Source organism: Typopeltis vanoorti, chromosome 10 (genome assembly GCF_054136105.1).
Source record: "Typopeltis vanoorti isolate ZY-2024b chromosome 10, IOZ_Tvanoo_1.0, whole genome shotgun sequence".
Classification (NCBI taxonomy): domain Eukaryota; kingdom Metazoa; phylum Arthropoda; class Arachnida; order Uropygi; family Thelyphonidae; genus Typopeltis; species Typopeltis vanoorti.
Window position 1 is genome coordinate 117,941,132 of NC_143558.1, and position 13,640 is coordinate 117,954,771.

At 35.9% G+C, this 13,640-nt stretch overlaps 1 protein-coding gene across 2 annotated transcripts in view; it reads right to left on the reverse strand.

Annotated features, from left to right (window-relative positions):
- The window catches only part of LOC150102730 (uncharacterized), a 326,709-nt gene that overhangs the window by 119,979 nt on the left and 193,090 nt on the right, over positions 1-13,640 (reverse strand). Inside the window, exons 6-7 of one of the 2 annotated variants that reach the window (XM_090398983.1) lie at positions 11,263-11,344; positions 4,703-5,449 (exon numbers count right to left, since the gene is read on the reverse strand). In XM_090398983.1, the coding sequence (XP_090255109.1) occupies positions 5,231-5,449; positions 11,263-11,344 (301 nt within the window). In that variant the 3' untranslated portion in view covers positions 4,703-5,230. Of the gene's footprint in view, positions 1-4,702; positions 5,450-11,262; positions 11,345-13,640 lie in introns of those variants that run through there. The other variant, XM_090398982.1, reaches the window with a different exon arrangement.

Genomic DNA, 13,640 nt, shown 5'->3' on the forward strand with positions numbered 1-13,640 from the left:
TCATATTCAGCATATCATATTGATGGCATACCATCAATATGATATGAAGTATGTAGTCTTTTAATTCAGAAGAGCATTACTTTAAATTTGACAACATTGAATTGATAACCATTGTCCTTTGCCCACACTGCCAAATTATTTAAATCACACTGTAAGACATCAACATCACCTTTATCAACAGAGATGTGGGGCACTCCATTAGTCACCCTCATTTGCCTTGATTCCACTCTGCCATACCCCCCCCATTGATATCTGTCTATTAGCCACCCCCATCCATGCCACCAGTCTCATATTATTATTATTATTATTATTATTACGGGTATCTCCATGGAGTCAGCAGACTCATCGCGGGAGACCCAAACTAGCAACAACAATATCTGTCATATCTCTTCTTGAATTCATTTACAGATGAAGAGCTCACAACTAAGTCAGGCAATGAATTCCACTCATTCGCCACCCTCCAGGCAAAAAACCTTGTTCTGACACCTTTGTTAACCACACTCTTCTTTAATTTCCAGAGATGACCTCTTGTTCTTCCATCACTATCACACAGCTGAAACATTTCCCCTGCATCAATCCTATAAAAACCTTTTAGTAATTTGAATGTTTCTATCATATCCCCACTTCTTCGTCTATCAACAGATATTTTTCAGTATACTGAGAGCCTTGAGTTTATCTACCTCAGTGTTGACAGTTTCTGTCATCTCAGTAACTGCAAAGTCACTACCTGTATGATATACTGGTAGTGACTTTAACTCTGTAACTACATCCCTTGCAAAAGTGATCATTTACTAATTGAACTCTTTCTTCTGCTTCTGTCACTTTTCTACCATCAGCACTGAGTAAAGTTTTTTCTCCATAATCATTCTTTCTCTTACTTGCCACACAGCAAAAAAACTCTTTTGAATTTACTTTGGCCTGCTTAGTTAATTTTCTCTCAAAATCTCAATTTAGTCTTCCTTACCATACTAGTTACCCTCACTGCTTGTGCTATATATTGCTCTGGGCATGCTGATCACCTTGTTGTTTATATTCTTTCCACAATGCTTTCTTTTTTTGCAACTCCTTCATGTTGCTAGTCATCCACTTAATATCCCTACTCGGTTTATCCCCATTACCCAGGGTATGCATTCTGATAGTGCCTCACTCAAACAATCCTTGACTGCTTCCCATGCACTGCTCCAAGTTGCCTCCTAAGCTTGTCATAATTGCCAGTTTTGTAGTTCCACATAAATCTTTTCTTGACAAACTTTCCACATGTTGAGCAACCTTCCAGGACAAGACTGCATGGCCACTTTCTCTGATCAGAGGTAGAGTTGCTACTGTAGTTATAGATATATCTTCTAATTCTATTACTAGATCCAACATTCTCGAAATCTTGGTCCCTTCCATCATCTGCTTGTTTCAGGTAATTATCCCTTGGTAATTACATACATTCCATTTAAATTTTGCCATGTGCCCTTTCTTCTTTCCAATTTTTTTCATCATAGTTGAAGTCTGCCATGATAACTGCTTGGCCTGCACTCATTGTGCTATTCTGCTGATGCATGTTGTCCACATTTTCATCTGGATCCTCATGTCTATAGCAGCAAGCAACAATACAGTTTGTCCCATTGGCCTCTATCTCACACCAGACAGCCTCAAATGAACCATTTCTATCAGATTTACAATCTTCCTTAACTTAACTTATATTTTAGTTGGCTGAAGTTCTTCAGCTATCATTAATAATGCCCCACCTCCTGCCCTATTTCCTTTATCTTCTCTGTAAATATAACATCCATTACATTCTATCCCTGTAACTACATCATTCTCTGATAACCAGGTCTTGCTGATGCCAATAATTTTTGCTGAAGTTGTGCTGACCAATGCCAAAGACTCCTCTCCTTTATTTCTGATACTTCAGGCATTTCTGTACAGGCATGTCAACATCCCCTTGGGTTCACAGTTATCTTTACATAATGTCATCACCTGTCTGTTCAGATTCAAAGCCTGGGAAACCACCCACAGCTCTTCACAATCATTCTTCCTGCATTCATACCTATCTATCCCTGTGATGGCTATTTTCACACAGTCATTCCTACATTCACATTCATTTGTTCTAGGAGGCTTAAATGCTTCCCTCCCCCCACTTATCTCTAGTTAGCTTGGTTGGTTTGCACTTCCAACCTCCCACTGAACAACACCTTTCTCCAAGGACCTAACTCCAAAACCAAAGTGCAGTCCATCAGGCATATACATTTCGTTGTCCATGAAATTTACTTCATACAACTGCCATTCCCTAACTAAACCCTGGTTCTCCAAAAGATGTGCCAAGGCTGTACAAATGAAAAATCAGGCTTACATACCACAACTGGCTCAAATCAAAAACCCCATCCTCCTTCAATACCTATACTGAAGCCCAAAACAGATGAGAAAATGATTAATGCTTCTAAAACAGAATTTGAACAGGCAAAAAGCAGGCAGCTTGCAGCCTGTCCAAATGGCAGCCATGCCTTTTGGTCTCTTGCCAAGGCAACTGGCTGTAACTTTTGCCATACACTATTCCCGCATCTATCATAACCAGATGGTTCAATTGCAACATCACCCATAAAAGTTATCACTGTGTAGGTGTGTTTTTTAGTGATGAATTCACCACAGGTTTCATTATATAAAAACCCATTGAAAAAGTTAACCTCCTGGCTTCACACTTTTGCCTCCAATGCACGCATAACTGACAATGGCAAATGCCCTCCAGTCATTCCAACTGCCCAACATAAAATGCCCCCTGTATCCTTTTGCCAAAAAGATATCATAAACCTGTTGTCTAAATTAGACACAAAAAAGTATCCTGGCCCTGACGGCATTCCTCCAGTTGTCCTGAAGGTCTGTGCACCAGAACTGACTCCTATCCTATTCCATCTGTACACACTCTCTTACTCCACTGGTATATATCCCAAAGCCTGGAAACTGACCTATATTCAACCCATTCCTAAAAAGAGTGACAAATCACTGCCATCTAACTACCATCCTATCTAAAGTGATGAAGAAAACCATCAACTCTCAACTCCTAATCTACCTTGAAGGTACCCGGCTATTAAGCGACCACCAGTACAGATTCCGTCAAAGCCAATCAGAGATCTACTTCATAATAGGAGATCTACTTCATACATCACCCATTGGTGGGCAAATGCCACGGAGAAATTCAGCGAATCTCAAGTAGTTGAACTTGATATCTCTAAAGCCTCTGACTGAGCCTGGCACAAAGGCTTACTAAGCAAACTCCCATCATTTGGAATGTCTCAGGACTTCTGTAGATGGAATGCCAGCTACCTGTCTGGACGCACACTATGCGTGATGGTAGCCGGCTCCCTATCCTCTCACCATCCAACCAATGCTGGGGTCCCACAAGGTTCAGTTCTCTCACTGCCCCTCTTCCTTCTATATATCGATGACCTACTTCAGTTGACCTCTAACCCAGGGGTTCCCAACCTTTTTCGTCCCCATCCCTTGGCTTTTAGTAAATTATCCGGTACCCCCCTATTCATTATAATAAGAAATAAATTCTTAGGTTTTCCATACAGATTCAAAGAATATAAGAAATAAACAGTAATTAAGTTTTCATAAAAGCTTTATTCGGTAAATAAATCAATTACATTATCATAAAATTGTAAAATCTTTATTAAACTGCAGTAAATCAACTAGTGAGACCCTTGATTCTGTTTCTCATTCACCAACAGTTTTATTCTTGGTACAGTTTTTGAAATAGATACCCGCATATCATGTTCAGGCTCCAGTTTGTTTCTTGTTTTGGACTTAATTGAAAACAGAATTGAGAATCCTGATTCACATAATAAGTTGTTATAAATGGAATTATAGCTATGTAAGCACGTTTGTTAACGGAATATGCTTCTCCAAGTGCACACCAAAAATTTTGTAACTTCATTGATTGGAATTCAATTCGAAGTTTCTTGTTATTGCAGAGATTAATTAGCTCGTCTTTCACTGGGTCGTTGTCACTGATTTTTTTCTAAATCAATATGAAAAGGGTTACGTATCCAGGCCTCATTCATTTGATCAGGAGGAATTATTCTTGCTAGTGCCGCTTTCAAAGTTTTTAAATGCAATATCATCCTATCACAAACTTCCTGCTTTAGTTCATATGCCGGATCTGAAGTGATTTCATCAAGAGATTTGAAATTGGCAAAGTTACCTAAATCCACCCTTCTTCCCCAGAGAGTCAATTTTTCTTGAAATAATTGTATCTTTTCTTCAGCCTCTGCAAGAATGACACCTGTACCTTGCAGTGAAATGTTCACAGAATTAAAAATTCCAAATACATCAGAAAGATAAGTCAGAGAAATCTCCAAGTTTGGATCTTTGAAATATGAAGCAAAAGTACATTCTTTTTCGATTAAAAAAATTTCAATTAAATTTATAAGTTTAAAAACCCTTCCTAAAATATTTCTCTGGATAACCATCGTACTTCTGTATGAAGCAGCAGTACGATATGATCTACTCCAACCTCTATACACACGGCAATTCAATGCTTTTGCTTTGATAAAATTCACAACTTGAACAACAACATCTAAAACGGCTTTCAAATTATGTAGAATTGTTTTAGATACTAAAGCATACTGGTGAAGGATGCAATGGCTTGTAAAAATATTTTGGTTGATTTCTTTAACTAAAGCAGTGAAACCTGATTTTTTCCCCAACATAGCGGAAGAACCGTCAGTACAAATAGATTCTACTAATTCCCATGAATGGCCATTTGTATAAAAAAAAAATCATTCACGAAATTCATAATGTCCACTGCCTTTGTTGTTTCTTTCAAGAGTTTACAAAAAAGAAATTCCTCTTTTATTTCATTCTGATGTATATATCTAGTAAAAACAAGAAGCTGTGTGCAGTTAGAGACATCAGTTCATTCATCCAACTGTAAACTAATTCTTGATGGACTTTTCTTGATTTCCTCCACTACCTGTACACGTATGTCTTCTGACATTTCTCAAATCTAATCACAAATTGTATTATTTGATAATGGTATTTGTGCAATTTTCTCTTTTGCTTCTTTACTACACATCAACTATGTCCATAGCACACGGCTTCACTAATGTCTCATTAATTGTATGTGGTTTCTTTTCTTTGGTGACCCTCAATGCGACGCGATAACTGGCCTTCAGTGCTAGCTTCTTCGGAGTAATAAATCCACGGTCATGAAGTGTGACATTCTTACCAAATCATGCTCGTTTTATTCTAAATGAGGACTCAGAATGTTAGAATGTTCAGGATGAACATTCTGAAGATGCTGTCTCAATTCTGATGGCTTCATACTGCCATTGCTGCATATCTTGGAGCAAATGAAGCACTGCGGCTTTTGCACACCTTCTTTGTCAAGCACAAAAGTAAAACCATATTGCACATATGAATCTTGGTAACAACGTTTCTTTAACGTGGCCATTCCTTGGGTCTGCAAAAATAATATTTTTTTGTATATAAATCCTGATCTAACCTTTCATTTTAAAAATAAGTTAAAAAATAATAATATTTTAATGTATTTAAATCTTGATCTATCCTTTCATTTTTAGACTAGGCTAAAAATAAACTATAAACTACTTATGATTAGATTAAAATTTAGTCAGCAAAAGTAATTTAGCTAACCTATGTTTATCACTAAAACGTGTGTACTGTGAACATGTCGAAATAAAGCAGTTGGAGGGTGTACCATACAGTACGTCACAGGCATGCGCAGGAGGTGCAGATGCCATGGAGGCGAGCCTCGAGGGAGCACCGATCTGGCAATTTCACTAGCTATCTTGAATCTTAACCGGTCATTTTGAGTTATCGGACCCTGCAGTGAGAAAAAAGTCTATGCAACCTCACTGTGTCCAAAAAGAGACCTGAAATGTTTCTGGTGTACCTGACAGACAGTACCAACATGGAATAGCCTGGAAATGTTGATAACATAACTATTTTTGGAATACATTAATAGCATAATATACTTATTTACCTGCTATTCACCGTACCCCTGCTCTAACCCAATACACAGTTTTGCAGATGACAGCACATTACGCTCCTCCATTTCATTTGACAAACCCTACTCTACACAACTCACTTCAACCCACAGAACATCAACCACCACTGCCCTTAATTCTGACCTCCAAGTCATCCTCCAATGTGGCTCAAATAACCTTGTCAACTAGTAAAACCCAGTTATGTCTTATTTCTCACAAAAAAGAACCATTTTCCCCCAGCATTGTTTTTGATAACACTCAAATTCCCAGACAAGATGAGATTTCTCTTCTCGAAATTACCCTGACATCAAGCCTCTCCTGGCATAAACACATCACAAGCACTGCATCCTCAGCTTCTAAAAAACTATGTTTTCTCTTTCGCACAAGATGCTACTTCACCTCTAAACAGCTGTTAACATTATACAAATCCATCCAGCTATCGAATACTGCTCTCACATTTGGAGTGGGGCTCCTAAAAGCTCCCTCAAAATGCTTGACTCAATACAGAGGAGAGCAATTAGACTGATAAATGACCCATCTCTCACCAACTCGCACCCCTCACTTTCACACAGACACTTGGTCTCTGCAATTTGTATATTCTATAAATATCTCCATGGGAAATGTTCATCTGAAACATCATCAATAATTCTCCCACTCTGTACTAAGCCCACTGGAACAAGTACAGCTGCCACCCAACATCCTTTCACAGTACACCTTGAAACCCACAGAACAAGTTTCTTTTCTTCCTCCTTCATCATCCCTGCTACTTACGGTACTGTGGAACAGTCTTCCCCCTGATGTATTTCCCAAGGAATACAACAGACAGTCTTTTAAATCAAATGTAAACAAGTTTCTCCTTTCCCAACCCACTACCCATATATGGTACTAATGTACCATAGGTTGACCAACCAACCTCTCGTATATGGGCCTAACATAAAAAAAAAAAAAAAAAAAATTAAACTACACACCATTTCTCCATCTTTTCAATGACTCGTTGGCAATCATTGTCCATCTTTTCAATTCTCTCCTATCATATAACGGCAGCAGACTCACAAAGTTTACTTTCTTAATCTTCATTTCTGCTTCTTCTAACTCTTTGATATCTTTTCTCATTGCATATTTCTCATCTTTCAAATCATTTGTGCTTGCCAAAACGATTAATTTGTTTGCTTCTTTCTTCTGCAAACTTACAGCTTCACTAACATCCTTTACCTTTGCACCTGGAAAACATGCTTTTGTCAATTTCTCATTAAGTATATCTCTTATCGTCAAATCCCCATACAATACTATCTCTTTTCTCTCAGTTTCTCGCACTTTTATGTTTTTCCTATTCACTCTTTCTTTAATTCTCTGTCCTTCTGTACCACACACCAATTGTTTCTCCAGTCATTCAAGCTCACATTTTGTCTTGTGAAGTAGTCGAGTAAGCATGCAATTTCTTTCCACGCTGGGATCTCATCATTCACATTATTACTTTCGACCACTTCCCTCAAACTCTCACGCACATTTCATGAACTAGCATTCAATGCTTCTGCTACATTCTCCACAACACTTCCACAATCCTACCATAATATCAGTCACTTCATTCTTTTGCTCCTGACACAACTCGCATTCAATGCTTCTGAAACAAAAGAATGAAGTGACTGATATTATGGTAGGATTGTGGAAGTGTTGTGGAGAATGTAGCAGAAGCATTGAACTAGCATTCAATGCTTCTGCTACATTCTCCACATTGATTGAACTAGCATTCAATGCTTCTGCTACATTCTCCACAACACTTCCACAATCCTACCATAATATCAGTCACTTCATTCTTTTGCTCCTGACACAACTCGCATTTCTTAAACTCACTTATGAAACATTTCTGACAAATATTCTCTCCATTCTCACTTTCATACCTCATACCATTTAACCCTTGGCAACAAGAGTGAAATAGTATAAGGTATGAGTATGAAAGTGAGACACGAGTTACCATCGATGTCTTGGTCACCATTTTTCTCGTACGCATCAGTGCCACAACGTAGAACATTTTTGAAAGAATATCACAGAATAATAGTCAAGACTAAACAACTCACTCAAAAATAAACAAAATATCACCAATATCTATTAAAACATAATAGCTTATCTGAGCAAGATGTATATGGCTGCTGCTACAATTATAACCAAGCATTTGATATGTTCACTTAAGAAATTAATAGAAACATTAATTAAGAGACATGAATGACATAAGACTGATATCCTACATATATTGGAACCAAACTACAAACATAAAAATCAACTCTGAACTATGAGAAACTTTCCAAATACAAGAAGATACTTGGCAGGGATGTGTGTTTTCTAATCTTCTGTTCAAGTTCTACAAAGAAGAATTTTTGAGCATGTGGAAGAACTGAAGGGAGTAAATACAGAAGGAAGAAATATAAATCATGTTTGTTATGCATATGATACTATATTGATTGCTGAGAAAAAGGAAGACTCAAAAAAAAAAAAAAAAAAAAAGCTCAAGTTATGATAGTATGTAGAGAAAGTAGGAAACCAAATTATAAAACAAGTTGAATGTTACACTTGTTTAAGTCACTTAATTACACAGGACAAAAAAGCAAAAGAAAGACTAAGAAGAGAACAGAAATTGCAAAATCAACCATTAACAGAATGAAGAATATACTAGCATCAACAGAAATAAGCAAAGAAACTAGATCAAAAATGATTAAATCCTTTATTTGGTCTACTTTATTCAACGGAGCAGAAACATGGGCAATAAACAAGGAAGACAGTAGACAAATTGATATTTTGAAGATGGGGACGTATAGAGCAGTAAAGAAGTTTTGGAGATGATAGTGTTTTTATTTACCAATTTTTTCTCTGTAAACAGATTTTTTTACTCTGAGCATTTATTAATTACACAAAGGTTCAATTCCAATTGGTGCAATGATTTTAACTATTTCTTGTAGAATCCGGAAAATCACTGGCTCGAGACCAAAAAAAAAATATATCATCATCATCATCATCATCAAATTCCTGCCATGTACCCTCAAGGGGTGTACAGGATATGACAGTACTACATGAAAAAAACTACATCATTATTAATTTCCTATCTACAATTTTCCTCCAAATCAGTCTGTTACTTGTCAAGATTCCAACATTATCAGATCTTATATTTCTATCGTCTAAAGCACTTTGTACTGTATCAATCCACCTACATCTTGGTCTTCCTCTGGGTCGTTTTGCTGCCAACCTGACAGAGAACACTTGTTTTGCTAATCTTTCCTCGCCCATTCTGTTTAAGTGACCAAAAAATATATATATATACATTAAATGAAACTAAAACAATATATACATTTTAAATAAAATTACATAAATAACTAAAATTAACCAGATCCAAAGCCTTCTAAAATAAATCTACAATTTAGAGATTGTCTTATCCAAAAAAATTAAAATCATTCATTCTCTGACTAATTCTATTATTGGATTGTTTGTCATATACTTAATCATGTCTATAAGAGTAAACACCTTTTTCACAACAACAAAAATGTTCATCAGAGTCAGTTTCTTTGTCAGGTCCTTTTTTTTTTAATCTCTCTTATATAGCATACAGTATTATTCCTCCTGTCTCACTGAAGTATATTCTTACCTCGTGCAGTTCTATCTGATGCACAACTGACTAATTTTTGTAGCAGAAAAAGAAATTTCTTCTACTACTTCATAAACAACATATCTAAGTTGAGCTCTTTATGTTAAGCCACTTTACAGTTTCAAATTTCGCTAATTGTTTTTTTTTTCATAGTAATCCGGTGTCCTTAAGACAGTAGATGGAACTAAATACTTGTTGACAGTCTACAATTCCTTTTAGGAATATTCTATTAATATTCTCCTGACTGTCACATAAAACTTAAAAACTTCCTAAGAATAAAACTCTCTGGTTGCTAAATTCTCAAATTTCCATTAGCTCTCTACTTGTTTTCCTTGTTACTCCAATACCATACACTCTCTGTCAGCTGTCAATCACCCATCAATCTCCTTGGCAAGCGACAAGTTATGTATAATGGCTGACACGTTGTCTCCATTAGCATAAACAGAATGTCTTCACAAACCACAACAAATATCTCGGCACTTAACAAATTTTCGAATTACATTAATGAAGACTGAAATTATTACAAACTATCAAAATCTAGTAAGTACATCAAAATTTCAAATGCTTAATGGAAAGTTTCATCTACTGTCTTAAGGACTATACTTAGGGACGTATCATATGTCTTAAGGAGACCATATTACTATGAAAAAGTAATTGGTGAAATTTGAAACAGCGCAGCACATACCACTTCCACTGAGGCTACACAGGTGTGATAATAAAACATGAAATAATAAAAATTATTTAAAATTTTACAATTGTTTCTCTATTCTAACATTACATTAGTTTTCCTTTGGTAACACGTATATCGGCAATGTGCCTGTCATTTTGACAATAATATTATCAATAACGGGCACATCACCAGTGCTGATATACGTGTTATCAAAGGAAAACTAATGATATATTAGAATAGAGAAACAATTGTAAAAAGATTCATAATTGTAAATTATGATTATTTTTACAATGGTATTAAATTAAACTAATAAAGAACATACAAAAAATAAAAATAGCATATATGAGTCATATTGTGAGTCATGAAAGTTTTCAAAAGATTTTATTAGAGGAAAGAATTGAAGACAAGGAAACGAAGATGGTGACACACATGGTTCAAAAACATAATGACTATGCAGAGAGCAACCCAACAGAGAAATAGATGGAGATCCATGGATAGCAAATCCTAAATGGGGATAACACTTGACAGGACAAGACATGGTTGGACGCCACATAAATACTATATGGTTTTAGAAAATATTTCAAAACAGGTTTGATGTAGGAGAACTAGGAGTAACCTTCAAAATTGAGCAAGAGCATAGTTACCATTGGTGTGAGGACTAGATTTTTTGCTTGAAGAGTGGTGAATGAGTAGAATAGGTTGCCAGAGTCTGTTGTTGGTGCTATGACTGTGAATGAGTTCAAAGCAAAGTATGATACATATTGTGCAAATACTGGTTAGTACTTGGCATAATGTTCAGGGCCTTCCTCGACAAGTCTAAGAACTTCAGGGAGTTCTTAGAATCTTCTAGTTCTTCCATATAATAATAATAATAATAATAATAATATCGTTATTAATATTAATAATATCCTTTTATACTACAGAGAGCATTAATACCTAGTAATGTTGAAGAAAAATCAAATTTCTACCTGTAAGGGTAATTCCCGATTTCGTGGTGGCCTTATTCGAAATCTCATAAGTTCAAACAGACAAGCATCTGGAGGATGAAGCCTATAAAAAGTTCAAGTATTTAATGCTTTTAATGTACAATAATAAAAATGCATTACACACAGAAAAACATTAGTCTATTTAAATTTCCTTAATTTTACACTTAATGTTCCTATCAGTCAGCCCACTCATCATTATTATTTTCTATCTCACATGTTTTTAATAACTTAAGAAGTTATTAAAAGTTATAAGTTGCATGTTTATTTAATGCAAATAACTAATAATAAAATAAATGTATAAAATCTAATAGTTTCGAAATGTTTAAAAGATAATATTTCTAAAGAAGCAATAAATGCAAATAACATGACTCATTACATATTTACACCAAATGGTGACATTTGGTAAATGTGTAGGAACAGTAGGAAATAAAAAAATTAGTTTAATTATAAAAATGTTAAAATATTTTGAGATATGGATTTAAAAGGAATGGATGTTTGTGTTGGTTTTTAGAAGGGAGAGAATTTCACTCCCAGTGTAAGAACACTATTCTGCTTACAAGAGGCCTGAAGTGGCTTTAAAAAGTTCCATGTTTAGTCTCAGAGCATAGTTCCAATCATTTGTAAAAATAAATAAATAAATAATAATAATAATAGTAAAATCAGCTAATGCTTTTTATTCCTGTATAAGGAGTAGGTGAGGCTGTTTTAGTCCTATCTAACTTTTGAAGACTGAGGGGAGAGTTTAATCTTCACCACTAGCCAATCAGAAATAGCTGGCCCAAGGGTATTCCTAAATATACATGGCATCCAGTGAAGAGAGGTGGGAAGTGCCACCATCTTGTGGTCCCTAATCCAACACTATGTTTACTGTCTGAAAATAGTGTAGTTTCTACAGTCAATTTCGTTGAGTTTACGAGATGATAAAACCGAGTTTCCAGGAGAAAAAAACTCACTTGCCTGTACCAGAGATCAACTAATTCAGGAAATTACAGAAAAAAAAAAAAAAAAGGCTTTGGAAAAGTTCCTCTAGTTGGCAACTAGAATAGCACTCACGACACTCATTCTCTGGGCATCTAGTGCTGTAAACAGCAGATGTCACTTCCACTGAGGCTACACAGGTGCAATAATAAGAAATTAAATAATAAAAATTAATTAAAATATTATAGGTTCACATATTTCATGGGTGAAAGTCATAAAAAAAATAACAAAATAACTTCACATGAATGTTGCACATCAGTATAGCTACCGAATTCTCCAGTAATGCATAAGCAATTAAATGATATATTTCAGGAGAATGGAATTACTATTTCTATAAATGAAACACACACACCAATAAAGCAATATCTATAATCTGGAGTGCTGGATTCATATAAATGTATTTCAACAATTCACCACAGTGTGTGAGACATACTGAAAAGTGTTTTACCATTGTTACATGCCATATCAATGTCTCACTGCTTCCACCCACAAAAAGAGCTATCTCAGATACCCCATCAGAAATCAGTCATTGAATGATCTCTTAGATTATTTTCCAAATACAGCAAACGCCAAGAAGCAAAATCCAAACATTATGCACCTCTTCACCTGAAGGTTTTAAAGATAGACTGATGGGCATTGGCAACAAACTTTGCCAGCCTAGTTGGCAAAGTGGTTAGCATATCCACTCTCTACCTAAGGCTGTAGGTTTAAATTCAGCCTAGGGCATGACCTCTAATTCAATACTAAAGAAATCCTATGTCAGAGAGTCGTATTTTTCATAAGTGAACTGTGGTCAGTGGTAAGAGTAATTATTAAAGACGAACCTAAAAATTCTTCATTCTGACATTGTAAAATAAACAGATTAATCCATTTTTCATATCCAAACATATACAGCTTGGAAAGACATTAATGGACACCACAGTGTGACGATCAAACAGCCATGGTGCCCCCTTAATAAGATGTGGTACCTCCTTTCACTACGATGACTGCAGCAATCCTTCGGGACACAATTTCCACATGCATATAATAGTGAACAATGAGAATTTTGGACCATTCTTTCTGTAGACATGTAATGAGGGGTCCTGCACTGTTGTGGAACAGATGTCCCTTGAACCTCAACTGATGCTCCAGTTCATCCCACAGATGTTCAATAGGATTGAGATCAGGGCTCTGTAGAGTCCAGTGAAGTGTGGCGATGTTTATGTCCACAAACCAAACAGAAACAGTGTATTGTCTTGCTGAAAGAGACAATGGTCAGTTCCGTAGAAATGCCTCAAAGTAGAAAGCATCGCATTGTTCAGAATATTCATATACTACTCGAAGTTCAATATTTGTGTCACCACAAACAGAGGTCCAAGGCAAAACTAGGAACAACAGGACTA